We start from the raw sequence: 16,897 nt of genomic DNA, 5'->3' as shown, positions 1-16,897 counted from the left end.
AAATAAGCAGAGGCAGTAATCATTACTTTCTTCTGAACACATACAAATGTCTTATTCAAATCGCCTTTTGGGAAACATTTCTTCATATAACTGAAATTTAAAAACAACAACTGAGTTCTTCTGCTGGGCCATGTATTGTATTTTTACACATTAGGGTTAAAGGGGGGGTCGCCCAGTGGTACGGAAGAGTGGGGTCCACATCGATCAGGGCCTGATTGGAAACAGGGGCCTTCACCTAAAGGTTCAGGGTCTTGGCTCAGTCTGACCTCAGTGTCAGTCTGTTTCTGCTTTTAACAATAGACTCCAATTAGAAAGTCAAATCTGCAGCAAATGTTATAGTGCAAGTTATGTGCAAAAGAAGACTTTCCAAAACTCCGTAGTACATTTTGTAATAGTTTTAGTTCAGAGGTCTTATGATTGTAGGAGTCAGGTAAAAGAGATTTGGTGGAGATCAAATGATATATAGAATATATTTTTTACAAGCAACACAACTAGAAAAAGTACTATCAGAGCCAAGATTAAAACAACTCACCACCTTCAGCTCAAGGTAAAGGAAGTACAAAAACCAAGACATAAAATGGACCTCTGTCATGTTTAATGACATATGTTCCTTAACACACCTCTCATAGCTTGTGTTACAATCCTTTTTAGTATCTTTATTTATTCTTTAAAATCAGGACCATTGCCAACTTTTTTTCTTGTAGAGAAATTCAACCTCACGCTTGTTTTTTTTTCCATTTCAACAATCAATTGTATTTGCTCCTCTATTGTGAATGAAAGCTTGCCTTGTTTGACTGTAGTGCTGAGAAAACATTCAAGGCCACAGCGGCTCTACCACAATCCCCCAGCCTAGAACTGTGTGCATGCTCAGGTTTGTACGATGGAGCCGTTTGCTGATGGCGTCGGGGCTGCGGTTATGGCCAGGTAATGCAATCACGGTGCAGACAGAGTGATCCGTCCATATCATCAACAGGGAAAGAGTCAGAGAGGTAAAGGGATTGCAAGAAGAGGTGAGCAAGGCAAAAAAAAGAAGCAACGCTACAGCAGATGATGGGATAGTCTTGTCAATCAAATTATAGATCAATCATTTTAAGCTTTGACCTAAAACCTACAGGATTATATTATTGTTTGGTACATGTCTTGGCCGTGCACTCAGCATCTTTACAGCGGCGTATGGAGATAGATGCGTCTCTCTTCCTCATGCCGGCCTGGTGTTAAGTGCTCGTATGAAGCCGTATCATGTATGTGCGGGGATCGGCTCTCTGTGTGTCTGAGTGTAAGTAAGTGAAAGGGTCATAAGTGAGAGATGGATGGACCATAAAGCACATTTAGCCTGTCTCAGGAGGACACACATGCGCTAAGACGTCTGGCCTGGTCCAACACATGTTTCGTCATTCATTTGCATTCAAACAAGCTCCCAAACGCTCATCAAGATCATGCACAATGAGGTGTTTTACATAGATAGGTTTCATCCTTACTCTTGTAGATATAGGATTTCTTATGATGCATCTGTCTGGCACTCTGTATCTCGCGCCTAAGCTGTCCATCTCTGGGTAATGGAGCTAATTTGTTTAGCACATGAAGAGTGTCTGTCCATTAGTGCAGCGCTGTCTGTGCCAGGAAACATGGTGACAGATCACACACATGTAACTGCTGCATTCTGGGTTAGAAGAGGAGAGGGATCCTGACGGAGAATCAGCACGTCTGGGCTTACATCATGAGCAGTAGTTTGTGCTTTTACAACGTACTTCACATTATTGCTTTACAATGATTGAATATGGTTATTATAGTGTGATCAAGAACATGTTTTAACAATATGCGCAAGGAACTGTCGCTTTTACATTCGCTTTCAATTAAGAAAATTAAAGAAACTCATTTGGTTAGTTAGTTGGTTAGTTTAATTATATTGTTATGTGACTGCTTTTGTAAAGCTACTTGTATTGTCTGATGCAGCTCAATGAATTGCCCCTGGAAGGATGAATAAAGTCGTCTGAATCGGAACCTATTGTGTAAGACCCTTGGTGGGGAGAAAATGACTGAGCAGTGCAATAGTCCCTTTGTTGAACAGTCTGTTTACCTTCAGGCTTTTGCCTCAGTCATGGTCTTTGGTGGCCCGACCATCTCTGCCAACACATATAAATCTGTTAATCATATATTCATTTTTCTCATTCACAAGGTGCCATGATAGAGACATTCTGTGTTGGGTAAATGGTTTTGGTTGTAAGTGATTTTGGTTGATTGGTGTACTCCACACAATATCCACTTCACCCATGGGTGTTTATACTACACTGTATCTTTCACTCCATCTGTGGGTGTCTATAGTGTCTGCATGACTGGCACCAGAGTCAATCAGAATTCCCTCCTCCTTCTGTGTGTTCTGTGGTGGGCAGAGCTGCCATGGACGGGGTCATCTGACTGAATGACTGTTTTATCTCCGTCACCTCCCCAATTCTCCATGTTTCTCTCGCTTGCCCTCTCCCACAGTGTGGGAGGGGGGACACGGGACAGGGCCCCTGTTAAGGTTTGGATTGAAAGTATCTTGCTTCAGGAGGCGCATCACTTAGTTTACATTTTGCACATTGCAAATTTAAAGTAAATCTGCAATGAGTTATTTAACAATAATAATACCGTAGATAATACTGCATGATCTATAATATTACTGCACTGTTAAAGCGCTGATTAGGCCACATTGCAGTCTGCTTTGTGCTGAGGTAGTACTTGTTTTGTGGATTGTTATGGTTCTATTTATTATTTTTGATGAAAGTGCTTTTTATGGATGGATGTGTTATGTTCCTACAGTATTTATGCTAGTGCTGTCTGCAATAAAAGTTCCTTACGAATGAATAAATGATTTTTGAGGATTTTGGATCAATGCAGTTTTTTAAATACATAAAACAATTAAAATTTGCAAATAGATCATGATACTATTGTTAAACTAAACATATTTACAATGTATGATCTTGAAAAATAAATCTTGATTTTATTACAGAACTGTATTGACAACAAAAGAGAAATGAACTTCCTTTAGCAGCTCTTAAAGGTGCAGATGGCAATGATAAAAGTTTTTTTCCCTTTTTTCTTCTCCTTATTTTTACAAAACTTTCAGAAAAAATATCAGGAGGAACAGGAAATGCATTACATATTTACCCTATTAGATGGATATATCTAATCTGATCAGAACTACTTAAAAATGTTTGAGTAGTTCAGATCAGATTAGATATAAGTGGTTTTAAGTAATTCTAATCAACATATCTAACCCTGATGTAGTTTACTGATCAAAGACAGTACTATAGTGATGAACTGCAGTTTATAGCCTTCCAGATAGAGACCTGAACCAGCAGAGCAGCGCAGCACCCCGGCCCTTGTAGCCTAAAGAGTGGGGGTCCTATGCAGAGTGAAGAGAGGCAGACGGGGGCAGAGTGTGCTTTGTGCACCAGCCCTTTCCCACACTCCCTTTCACCTTTTGTTGTATGGCAGCACCGGGGCTGTCTGACATGACGAATCACTGTGTCTGTCCATAGCACAGCACACACCGCTGGACAGGAACAACTGCTAACAGTGGCCTAAGAAAAATGTAGCTCTTTTAATTGTGTCCCGTCTCAGTCCCACTACTTTTAATAATGTGCCCTTGGGTTGCCTGGAGCTTCATGTGCAGATTCCAAAAGAGGATGGCTCGGGCACTCGATACACGGGAGTGTATCATACGTCTGCCCAAAATGCCAGCACCAGGCACCAAGCTGCTGCCCAAAAAGTGTAGAGCTTGTCACAATAGAGCCATTACCACATGAGTGAGTGAGTCTGAATGGGTCGGGGGTGTGGGTATAGAGAGTGCAGGCGGTGGGGGGTGTTCTGTCATCACCTCTGCCCCCTGTCAACCACGCTGCGCCTGCCAATGGCACATGGAGCCAACTCCAGCATTTGGACACTTATTCACTTTTCCCCAGGGGGTTGTTTGAGGGCAGTAGAAAATACTCTACTCTGAAATACAGGCCAATGGTTCCACACAGTAAACTAAACTGTGCCAATGTTTTATGACAAGAAACACAGGTGTACTACTCAATGCACTAAAATACTGCAGTACTGCAAGCAAATTGTAAAAATCAAAGAGTTCTGACGTGGACCAACTAGATTGTCACAAGTCTACAGGTTTGACCGATCACTAGTCCACTGCTGGAACAAAAGTGATGGATACATTTCATTATACATTTCAAATTATGATTTAGTGTGAACCGTAAATTAGTTTAGCAAGTGTACATTGATGGACAGGCATCTTGTATATAGAAATCATACTGTATGTACTGACAAATGTGTGTGCTGAAGCCTACTGTAAAGGAAGCGGCATTTCAATAGTTTACATTTCTTGATTTGGCATCAATTCAAATCAATTCTACTTTTTCAAGCATGATACATTTAATTTCAGTCACATTTTTCTCATGCATGCTGACAGTACATTCTTGATCTCTATGCAAAGCCTTTACCAGTAGGTTAATGAATGTCTCATTTAGTTGTAAAAGAGCAATATTGCTCCTTAATGACCAGCTGCGTCTGAGCAGGAATCTGAAAGTGAGGAGGCCAAATGGATGGAGAAGGTTAATGTTTGACCTCAGCCGGCCGTACAGGGTTAGAGGTGAGTTTCAGAGCAGGGAGAATGGCCTTAAAGAGAATGGAAGAATGGACGAGCAAAGGAAGAGACGGTTTCCCTTTGCAATAAAGAAAAAAGAGAAGGCAGACTTGACATTGTTGTGGAATATTGTTGTCAGTGAATCTGAAACTGTCATAGATGTGACGCTCTACGCTGGCAAAGTCACTCAGCCACAAACAGTAAGAGGCCATAGGCACGTTGGGGCCTTGCACATGGAGTTTGTATGTGGGTGATGGGGCGAGCAAGGTTTAGGAGTCACATTGTCACTTTCGAAATGCACGGCAGCCATGTTTTGTTAGCGTATGCATGAGCGCAGTGTCATCGCAGCAGCGGGAGAACAGAGCAGGAGGAACAAGGAGCAATAAGGAGTAGTATTTTAACCCACTTTACATAGTCGCCCAGGAAATTAGGTCAGTCAAGTATAAAGCCATTGCATAGAACAAATCATCATCATAATTGGACTCTCAACAAATGGGTGCAGGCAGTAGAGACACACATGTAGAGCTGCACACAGAGCCGCGAGGAGGAACATGGGACTCAGGCATAAATCACAGCACATGCCTGACACTTTTATGGCTCTTTCAGGAGTCTCATTTGGGACAGAAGCGTGATAGAAGAACGCTACCCACAGTAAATATAATTGTGGTCATGATCTTTCCATAAATCAACATGTGGTTGCATCACATTTGACATCTGACGGTGATGTCCCAGAGGGGGCAAAGACCGCGGAGCATACACTTGTCTTCATAGAAAAACAATTACAAAATGATAGCCCATATCTTTTTCAAATGAATATGAAGACTTTTGATGAACAGGCTGCTGTCCAAAGTAAAGCCCCGTAGGCTCATTATTGCGCCACTGGTGTTTTTTTACTCAGCGTTAAAATACAAAGGTAAGTTGTTGTAAGAAAGATTTCAAACATAGTTCTCTGTTGCAACTGCCAGTCACTTTCAATCCAACATTTATTTCTGGATGGGAGTCAAAACATCTCAATTTTAACAATGGTGTCCATGTGACTACTGTGGAAACCTTCAATGGACCATTGCAGGGCAAATGTGGGAGTAAACCTATTGAAATCTAAGTTGTATTGACAGACATTATTTCATTCATGCTAGTCCCATGCTGCAGGTAACAGGAAGGGCATCTGATGTAAAACCTATAAAGTCTTTATTCAAGTGACATAAAAAAAACTGAAATCTGCTGAAACACTGATGGACACTGGACATAATATTTCCGCCAAAGGAATATGCACATCACTTTTCTGTAGGAAGCAGATTATATGTTATGGAAACCTTGGTGACGATGTGATGATCTAACTCAGAACAGCTTTCATCTGAGGTATTGACACAGATTGACCTTGTCGCTTGTGTCTCTTCTGTGCACATTTTACATGAAAGAGTGCACACATCACTTATTCATGTCTGAAGAACAACAGGCAGGGCGCTTAAACACTCGAGACCCAGGAATCGTACGCAGTCAAATACATGGCATATAGGCTGAATAAATCTCCATACAGTATATTTTATTGGATTGTGTGTGCACGTCAGTAACGCTGCCTCCACAACATCAACCGGACTAAGACAGAGGGAAGCCTGACACTAATCCAGTAATTGCCATGTGCCTATGTCGCTTATCAAAATAATTGACAGTATTTTCTACAGTGATAAAGGACTGTTCATCTCTGTGACTCTTAAGAACAAATGAGTGCTGCTTTGTTGTGGTTTTGTTAAGAATGGTGCGAGACATAAGTTGATGTGAATATCACTACACCAGAACATTTTTTGTTTTTGTTTTTATCATTGTCTCGTTGAGGATTATATTGTTAATGAGAAAGTAGGCTAGGCGTATTGTGTCATGATACTTTTAAATCTGTTTTGTTGTTCTTAAATGCAGTTATATACATCAGTGATGAGTGTGAATTAGGCTGAATCTGTTCTATTATGGACATAGTGGACATTGCAAAAAATTGCAATTCTACTGGAATTTTTATTCAATATGAGGAAAACGTCAATTTAGTACATTGAGTCAGTTTAGTAAATGTTGTCAGTTTTTAAGATTTTGTTTAGGTATATGTACGAAGCCCTGAGAGACAAGCAATAAAAATCATGCTCAATTTTCTGTGTTAATTTTTTTCCCCACCAGTTTGAGCTTCCTGGTGAAAAAATTGTGTTGGTGGGTCTGCTGGACAAAAAAAGCAGCCCCCGCCATCAGTGGGGCTGCTGATTTTGGCTGCTGATTCTAACGCTCCAAAGTTTTCCTTGTGCATTGCTTTAAATACCAAAACAAATTGACTTAGCATGAAAGTGGTAGCTCACAGGGTCATGTGCTGGACAGTCCTATGGGAGACCAAGGTTCAAAACCACAAACAATTACTTCTGTTGAGACGTTTACAATATATTATCATATTACCATATTGGCATCTTGATTTAAGCATGTGAACAAAACAAACTCTCTGGTGCTTTGCTTAAAAGAGGCTGCAGGAAACCTGCACACTGTAAACATGTGGCAGTGATTAATAAACAGGCCCATGTGTCTATAGTGATTTGTCTTCCCTAATCAGGAGTAGAGTATGTCGCCCTCTCTCTCACACGAGTGTGCAGCACAACCAGAACCAGAAGAGCCACAGGTTGAACAAACAAACACAGGAGCAAATTGGGATAGTTTTGACTGTAGTGCTGCCCTGCGAAGCATGCCATGTCAAACTCCTTCACAGAAAACTTAAGTACATCGACATTGGCTAAGTGCAAAAAGAAAAGATAAGTTCAGGCAAAAGAGTTGGCAGCAGTGCTTCTCTGGAGCCTCTCAGCCCCATGATCTCAGCACAGAGGAGAGAGGCGAGAGGAGAGTGAAGGCTGTGAGTGCCACAGTGGGTGTGATGCAGGGAGCGGAGCAGAGAATGCCCAATATAAACTCATTCAAATGTACATAGATATATTTACAGTATACAAGTCTACAGCTCCACTCAAAAACTCAAGCTCATCTTCAAGAATAACCTGGTTTGACCTGGTGAAATACATTTTATAATATAATGATATAATTATGTTTTGTGTAACTTATTCAAATTAGTTAAAATATTACTAATCTAAAGTGCATCAAAAACAGAACCATGATTTGTTCATATTTTCTTGAAGAACCCCCAAATCTCCATTTACATAACCTTTTCTCATTTCAAATAACCAGCAAGTAAATGCTGATTAATAAGGGTCTGCTCCCCAAGAGACACTGGGTCACCTTTTCGCCCCAGGCCTCCCCTCATTTATTTATAATACTTTTGCTTTGAATTTAGCGTCTCAAATCTTTATTTTACTACACTATCTTCCATTGTTTTGAGCATATACTTAATGACAACCCAAATCTTGTCTAGGGCCACCAATGGTTTTGTGACGTAACAACAACAACAACAATAACAACAACAACAACAACAACAACAACAACAACAACAACATCTCATGACCTCATGGGCTTTTAAACACCAAAGCAATGGAAGAAGAACTTCTAAAGAATACGACAAAGTCTGAGGAATAAAGTCTGGCGGTAATGCAACACTTGGATGCCAACCGCCATAAAACAACAACAACAACAACAACAACAACAACAACAACAACAACAACAACAATAACAACAACGTGTTCTAGATAGTTCCAAATAATAAGACTGCTTTAGTTTTGTCGTACAGTCGCCAATTTTTAAGAAGTGTATTTTAGGTTACCATAACAACATATGTATGACTCTCAAAAGGCTCCTGTATGAACTCCAAACCTCCAGACTGACACAAGTTGTCTGAGTGCGATCCCTCCTTTCTCCCCGGCGTCCCCACCTCCCCTCTCTCTCCCAGTCTCTCCCAGTCTCCCCTCTCCCCCCCTCTCTCTCCCGGCCCTCTCCCCCCCCTTTCTCCCGGTCCTCCCCTCTCTCTCCCAGCCCCCTCTCTCTCCCAGTCTCCCCTCTCTCTCTCTCTCTCTCTCTCTCTCTCTCTCTCTCTCTCTCTCTCTCCCAGCCCCCTCTCTCTCCCCTCTCTCTCTCTCCCAGTCTTCTCTCTCTCTCTCCCCCCTCTCTCTCTCTCCCAGTCTTCTCTCTCTCTCCCGGTCCCCTCTCTCTCTCTCCCCTCTCTCTCTCTCTCCCAGTCTTCTCTCTCTCTCTCCCCCCTCTCTCTCTCTCCCAGTCTTCTCTCTCTCTCCCGGTCCCCTCTCTCTCTCTCCCCTCTCTCTCTCTCTCTCTCCCAGTCTTCTCTCTCTCTCCCGGTCCCCTCTCTCTCTCTCCCAGTCTTCTCTCTCTCTCTCCCGGTCTCCTCTCTCTCTCTCCCCTCTCTCTCTCTCCCAGTCTTCTCTCTCTCTCTCCCGGTCTCCTCTCTCTCTCTCCCCTCTCTCTCTCTCCCAGTCTTCTCTCTCTCTCTCCCGGTCCCCTCTCTCCCTCTCCCCTCTCTCTCTCTCCCGGTCCCCTCTCTCTCTCTCCCGGTCTCCCTCCCTCTCTCACTCCCGCTGCTCCGCCGCTCGTCAAACGCCGGGCTGCGCTCACCGACTCGACACCGTGAACCAGGGATGCAGCGAGGGCGCAGCGCAGCCTGAAAAATGGCACCGCCGACACCACCACCACCACCACGCGTACTGTGGATCTATCCCTCCTTTTGCCTCATCTCTTTCCTGCTCGTTTCTTGTGGAGCTTTACGGAATTACCCTGACAATGAAGGTAAGGCGCGTCTCCAAAGTGCGTTCCCCGGGAGTGTGGCAGTTGTCACGGGGCGTATGGACCTCTTTGCCGCGCTGTTTGCCGACTCCCGCTAAGTGCTTGGGTTAGTTATAAAACATGCAAGGGAAATACAGTCACGTTTTTCATTTCCCGGGCATATTCCTATTAAAATTGCATGGTATATACACAGAGCCATGCTGGAGATAGCCGCGGCGCGCTCGTGTTTTCTTTTTTTCTTTTCTTTTTTTATCTAATAGAAGTAGTTCAACTTTTAATGAGCTTCATAACGGCATAAGCGCATGACGTGTGCGTATTAATCCCGGACGCGTAAAGATTGAGCGGTGTTTTTTTATTTGGATATATACTTGGATATAAGAGCTGCAATTACGTTAAATTTGTCACACTGCCGCGCGCGCCTCGCACTTATTGTATTAACATTGACGCTCAGCTTGGACCAAAGCAATGCATTTACTTATTAGCCTAACTGTCCCTGTCTTCTGCGCACTGAACTATACTGAACTATAGTTAATGATCAAGTTAAGTTCATCAAAAGAGAGCAGGACATGTTATTGTTTGAACGTTTGTGACATGGCAAGGCTTGGCACTGGCACAGTCTACGTTGAAATGATGTTGTGCCTATAGTGGCATGAGATGTGATTGTCATGCACTGAATTACATCTTTCTGTGGCTCTATCCAGTTAGTTGGATCTCCACGGAGCCATTGCCAGTGGGAAAGACGCAGCGATCAAATCAAAAAGTGAGCAGAGACGTGAGGTGACAGGCCACACCAGGGCTGCGCGGGCGCCCACCTCTGGGACGATTTAACAGTATAAGTCAGTGTGTACATATAGGCCATGTACATCTGACTGAATGTGTGTCAGACAACCCCCAGGAGTGGTGATAGAAAGACAAAGAGAGGAGAGGAAGGGGAAGCACCAAGCAAGGATACTGTTGAAGTAGAAGTACACAATGGATTGGAGATGTTGGTTTGGATCATTTAATAGGCCTAAACTGTATGAATAAATAGTAAAAAAAAAAAAAGAAACACAATGAAAAGCTATTTGAGCTAAATGTACAAGAAATATGCCATTTGCAATGTTATGTTAATCAGACTTATTGAAATGTATCAGTATTTCATGTAATCTCACTTTAGACTGCAGTACTTAGTTTTAAGGTTTTTATACCCTGATATGGCCACTATTCTTAACATTATTTCAGTATTTTTTGTATTTGAAGTCCATTATAATTCTATTGCTGGGGCCACACTGATTTGAATGTTATTTAGAGTTTATTGCGGTCAGTGTTGATCACCTCTATGCCAGATGCCCTTCGAACCATCTTAAATGATCCAGACTTGAGATCGCCACAAAAGAGGCATTTTTCTGATGGATTATTTGAAAATCGTTTGTATTTTTTAATTCTTGAAAATAAACTGCTGCATGATAATTGTCATAATTGTTATAAGTATGATCAGTAATTAGTAGCTCTTAATGATTTTGATTAGTTTTCTCTGTCTTGCTGTTCCAGACTGGTCTAATTGGGACTTCCGAGGGCTCACTTGCTGTATGTGTGTTTAGCCCATGTCTCCATTGGGGCACAAACCAAATAACACCCCTTTGTGCCAAACACTTCACACTGTTTTTACCTTGCAGTCTCCTATCTCTCCTTTCCCCTGCTGTGACTTGAACACTTAGCTTCGAAGATTGCTCTTCTCTCCGCACCAGCCTTTGTGTATGTGTGTCTATCACTGTGTGCATCTTCCACCCACTTCCTCGTGGAGCTGGGAGTCTTTCTTATGTCATAAAAAGACCAATATTTTTTTCTCAAGGCTCAATTAAGAACAAAAGGCTTTAGATTGAACAGATAGACTGAAAGTACTGTTAAGGTGTCAACAAGCTTATTGTAGTTTACCAGTGCGGCTATTGATTGGCTGCAAAATTGGTGGCATTTTACAAAGACAGCTGTTATGAGAGGTGGATTTGAAGTATTGATTAAATTTGAGAAAATTGCAGATGACTGGCAAAGTCATAATGGAAATAGGCTTGTTTATTAGTTGTAATAAAACGATCTACTCTAACAGAGATGATATGAGATGGCAGGGTGTTGTTGTGTTGACCAGTAGAGGGAGCGCTCCACATCTCCAGAGCGCTGCCTGAGGCATGATGCGCTCCTCTCTCATCCAGGTCTCTTTTGTTACATGGTCCGTTCCATTTGGATCTATTTTGGGATATACAATGGCCTGATGTTATTTCTTTTACCTTGTTTCATTATAACGAGTCAAGATCAAATTATTGTAATTTTAGTTTGCAGCAGATACTGTTATCTTATGGACTACGGCAGAACAATCAAAGATCATCACATACTATTTTTTATACATTTTACAATTAACTCCTTCTACTTTTCTACCAAGGTCATTGTGTCCAGTGAAAATTTACATAAATAACTTGAAAGTCAATAACTATTTTCCACCACAGAGTGAAGGGCATTATAGAGAAAATACTTGAGCAAGAATGTGGCCAAACCACGACGGTTTGTGTAAAGAAAACCTTTCTCTAAGGCATATTGTGGATGCAATCATGCGGGAGGATGGCCCATATCCAGAACTTTGATGCCAGACAAAGCAAAAATAGCAAAATGTCCACTATATACAAAAACATACACCTCTTGCTAATATTTATTCTAAAAAGATATAAACAATTGCTACTGCTTGTATGACAATCTGCTATTTACTGACTACAATCAAGGCGACAAATAATTTAAACATCCTTTGGTTATAAAAAAATACTTTTGCTGTTTTAATTGCGTAAAGCAGAAAAACAAAGAGTCAACCCTGGACTGTGGCTTGTTTACGGTCTGGGGCCTTACTGTAATCTCCAATTCATCTTGAGACTACACATTGAGAAGGGATTGAATTGACCTCCGGGTGCTGCGGCGCTGCTGGGTGCTGCGCGTGTGCGGGGGCTGATGGCTTATTGCATGTCCAGGGTGAACATGAGGGTGAACCGTTAGTGCAAAGTCAAGCATATGTAAGTGTGCCCCGCGTCTTATGATTCACACAAGATCCGGCCCACGCTATAATGTGGGGTCAGAGGTCGCCTTTGCTTTAATTGCTTTAATCTATAATGGTTGCTTGTAGTTATAGGCAGAGCTATACCTCAAGTGTGCCTGTGTGTGTGTGTGTGTGTCCGGGAGATTGTAACAGTCATGACCTTGGGCAGAAGAGGATATAGATCTAACTTCTCATCTGAGCGGAGAGAGTGGGTGGAGCACCCTCCTGCTACTGCTTTATACTTAATCCCTGCCTTCATTGCAGCCCCCCGCCTAACTGCTTTCGATCTGCCTCCCTGCGAGCGGCCATCTCTCTGTGGTCCAGTTTAAAGCTTTTTCTGAAATTTTATTGGTCATGTTTTTCACCATGACTCTATAACGTTATAAAAATGGTTGTGGCCCAATATTATAAGGGATCAGCCCCAAGTCACTATTTTTGTCCTGTCAAGAAGAGCTTGAGAAGGACAGGTACAGGATCATGACATCTTTATGATTCATGATAAGTTCACTCCTGCCAGACCTGGACATCTTCTAGTTCAGGGGTTGGTCGCAAAGACTATGAAATAATCTACTTGTACAAAACCAGTAGCAATAAGGCCACAAATACGGGTTTCCTTGTGTTTTTTCATTGCCGTTGAACTTTAATAAGCATGTTGTCAAAACCTGACCATTGCATCTTGGGCTGATCAGATGTAGACCAATTATTGACCTTTATTTAACCAGGAAAGTAGACGAATGAGACAATCTCACTTCCTGTTATAGTAGATTGCAAAATAACACCCTTCTTTGTTTGCCCTCTCCCTTTTCCATGACCTTAAATAACAGTATAACCACAGGACCGATGCCTGGAGCCTCTACATGTTTTCTGTAATGAACTGTAGCTCCACTATATGCTTAACACAGGCTCATTCTGCTGCTCCCGCTTCCTCACACACACAAGCACACTCATCCAGGGCTAATGTATGGCTGGGGGGCACTTAGGTGGTCCTGGTCCAGAGAACAGCGTCACATATTCCCCCGGCTGCCTGATAGATGGCCTTATAAATACACCGCAACGACAAAGGGGATCCATGTACATGAGCTTACCTTAAGGATCAATGCGTGAATGGAAAAGTATGTCTAATGCAATGTTAGGCTGAGCTCTGCATGATCTATATTTGTGCGTGACTGTATTTCGGGTTGGATTTAAAGGAGACGTATGCAAAATCCACCTAAATTAGTTTATAACCATGTAATGACTGTGTTCCCTCATCATTATCTTACTCAGAGTTGTATTTTGATTGATTCAAGCTTGTTTGAGTAATCCTGGGGAGTAATCCAGCCCACTTTTTTAATTTCTAAATTGGTACAGAGCATGTTAATGAACTGACATGACACAACATGAATGTAAACACACCGGATTATAGCTGAAGATTGATTTCCATCCATTGTCCCAAGGGGCGAGGTCACAAAAGGGACAAGAACGGAACAGATAGATTTCATACATACAAAAATGCATTACGCAGTCTACATCACTGCATCATCCACATTATTGCACACATTTCACATTCTATATTCACATTATTGCACAGTCCACATCGGCCACATTCCAATCATGTATTTTACACACGCACCATTCGTATTCAGCCCATGCATGCCGTTATGTCTCAATAAAAAGTACGATTTTTATCCAAATACTATAAATGAGGTTTGACCATAGCAAATTGTTTATTTCATCCTGTACTTGGCATTGATTATTTGAAAGGGTAAGACACAGAGTGACACATGTAGGATTCTAAAATGCTCAGTAGCTTCCATGAATCAAATGTAAAATGGTGATCTAGTTTTGTTGTAGTGTAATACTAAATACAAGAAAAATCATCATTTGCCTCCTTTAAGTTCTATGACAAAAGCTGTCAATAGACCTGATCGTTAGCCCTAAAACTGTTACATGAAATGGTCTGTTGAATATTACTAACTAGCACGTCGTATGTGTGTAAACTCTTGCTCCCATTAACTGTGGTCTCTCACTATGACCTTCAAACCAGCCATAGGCACCAGTGGTTTTCTTTTTAAAACCAATGACTTGTATTTGTTATGTTTCGTGCTTGAGTGATTCCTGTCGGGGTCCATTTAGACAGAGATTCTCGGCTCATCGTGTGCAGTGCCAGACGGAGTGAGTGAAGTTGGATCAGAAGACAGAACCCCTCCCCCTCTGCACAGACCCTTACAGCTGCTCAGACGGTCACTAGGCCTTGACCACGCCACTCGCACACATCCTCTATTTGGACCTTTCATTTGTCCTGATTGAACTGGGCCTGCTCTCGGTTTCTCAATGCGTTTCTGTTGTTGTTTGTTCGCCGCTTCGCTCGTGCTGTGCCACTGTAAGGCCGCATTAAACCTCTCGGCAAACAGTCCGCCATTTGGGCCGGTCTCGGATCTTCACTGTTTGCTGACCAAAGCTTCAATCTCTTTGTCTTTCCTGATGAATGTTTGTGGAGGTAAAAGAAAAAGTCAAGAATTGTCTTCCTCGGTGGAGAGACATGTTACGTTTATGATCTCATCAATCTGAAAACTAGTCTTCCAAATATTTAAAAGATATGTCTTCTTCAGTTAAGAGTGAAAAATATGCTATTATTATTGTTTAATAGGCATATTAAGGAAGGAAAGTAGATTTGCATGGCAGTTCTCTGGACCTTCCATGTGGCTAGGATGTCAAGATATAAAGAAAGTAAAAAAAAAAAAAAAAAAAAACATTCTCAAGTTAATGACTGTCACGATTATTATGTTTCAGTTTTTACTGTATTGTGACTTGAATTATTGATTAACTGAATAATATGACGTCTTGGGTCAGAGCCCTTCTTCAGACATATTATGATTTTCCAAACAAACTGCACCTAATAGAAAAAAAAGAAAAAATGAATAAATATTGCTGTTAGTAATTTGTTGATGCCAAAATGATTAATCGCAGATTTTAACTGTAGTGGAGTAAAGAAGAAAATGTCTCTAAAGTGCTCTAAACCACAGTTGTAAAAATAACTTTCCACCACTAACACTTTCACGTTGGAGAAACAGTGTGTTTTGGATATTAATCTTAAGCTTTGCTGTTTACTTATTTTAAAAGGTTATTTTTTTCAGACCAGAGTTGGTTTACCTGAAAGTTTCGATCGCTCACTCGCAATCTTCTTCAGAGTGTCACGTGATGTTGCTATGACGTCTCTGCTCGGCTGATTTTGGTCTGTCCTCATACTAGTACGAGCTGCGCCATCTCCAATCCGACACCTTTAGAACTTCCACTGAACTATGAGCCACCAGCTTGGTTTATGTTTGAAGTGCGAGGAGCCCCGCAGCCCCCTGATAATTAGCTAAGGTGTGCTATACCTAAATATACGTGTGTCACCTGCCTAAGCACACTTTTATGTGACAAGTCTTTTCCTGCTTGTCAGCGGCACCTCACTTCCCTCCCAAAATTCCACTCCAATTTTGCCTGCTCTTCCAACACCAGCTCCAATCCCCTCAGTGCGCACATGCCATTGTAATTCATGTCTTTAAATGAATGATAGCCTGCGTCACAGTTTGAGGCAGAGGCTGTGCAGAGGCGTATGTGGCCCTGTAGTTGGAGAGTTGGAGCCAGATTCTCAAGGTCGCAAATCGGGCTAGAATTAATTTTGTGTCTGTGGCAAAAGAAATTTACAGCAAAACAGTGATATATATTACTGTAAAATATCGTTCTGGCAGCACAAGAGTAGACTACAGCAACGACCACAAGCTCAGAATATGGTGTAAATATGAATGTATTATGCATGAAGACGAAGACAAATATTTGAAGGTCGGTTTGGAGATCTTGAAGCGACAATGGGCTCTCAGGAAAGTATACTTGAAAGTTTAGTTCTTTCTTTGTCATTGTAAGTTGTAAAACTAAATGACGTAGATCAGACTGTTTGTCCTGAGCGACTGTGGTCCAACCTGACCGGCATGTTTTGGAATTGGAGGAAAAAGAATCTCCTTGAAGAAACTTACATATAGACACAGGGAGAACATGCAAACATCACGCAGAGAGGCCTTGTCCCAAACTAAAACTATATTCTTAAGAAGATTGCTCTATGTAATGTTTGCTTGCTCACGAACTCCGGACTGACTCAGAGACCTCTCTTTAGTGGCGGTTTGTGAATCTTAGTGAGTCTCCAAAGTTCAGTGCTCATCTCCTTCACTCCATCTCAAACTCGGGTCCATTTGTTGCCCCTGACAACAGTGATGGAGGAAGCTGCTCTCAGAGGAGTGCTGTGAGGAAAGGTCTGACTATGAGAGGGGCTGAGTGCGGCGCAGGTGAACAACTCATGATTCCATGTCACAGAGACGCAGTATCAGGCAATAAGAAGGCAGACTCTGGAGTGATTTTACTTATTGTCAATAGAGGCCCATATGAAAGAACGATTGGAAGAAGAGAAAACCACATATATACAGTAGATAGTATTGTTGTTCATAAACAGATGAGCAGATATTTAGTTTCTTTCTTAAAGTTTAGTTGGGCAAATTCCATTATTA

General features: G+C 41.8%; 2 protein-coding genes across 6 annotated transcripts in view; both read left to right on the top strand.

Annotated features, from left to right (window-relative positions):
* The window catches only part of LOC140356384 (phosphatidylinositol 4-phosphate 5-kinase type-1 alpha-like), a 155,279-nt gene that overhangs the window by 77,426 nt on the left and 60,956 nt on the right, over positions 1-16,897 (top strand). The gene's annotated exons all lie outside the window — the stretch shown is intronic.
* epha4b (eph receptor A4b) overlaps positions 9,108-16,897 on the top strand; it is an 81,522-nt gene continuing 73,732 nt past the window's right edge. For 2 of the 4 annotated variants that reach the window (XM_072441272.1, XM_072441271.1), the window contains exon 1: positions 9,108-9,325. In XM_072441272.1, coding sequence (XP_072297373.1) covers positions 9,208-9,325 — 118 coding nt within the window. In that variant the 5' untranslated portion in view covers positions 9,108-9,207. The remainder of the gene's footprint in view (positions 9,326-16,897) is intronic. The other 2 variants (XM_072441270.1, XM_072441269.1) reach the window with 1 other exon arrangement.

Source organism: Eucyclogobius newberryi, unplaced genomic scaffold (genome assembly GCF_026437365.1).
Source record: "Eucyclogobius newberryi isolate DKJ021-1_F unplaced genomic scaffold, fEucNew1.0.hap1 SCAF_12, whole genome shotgun sequence".
Lineage (NCBI taxonomy): Eukaryota > Metazoa > Chordata > Actinopteri > Gobiiformes > Gobiidae > Eucyclogobius > Eucyclogobius newberryi.
This window is presented reverse-complemented; position numbering and strand designations above follow the sequence as displayed.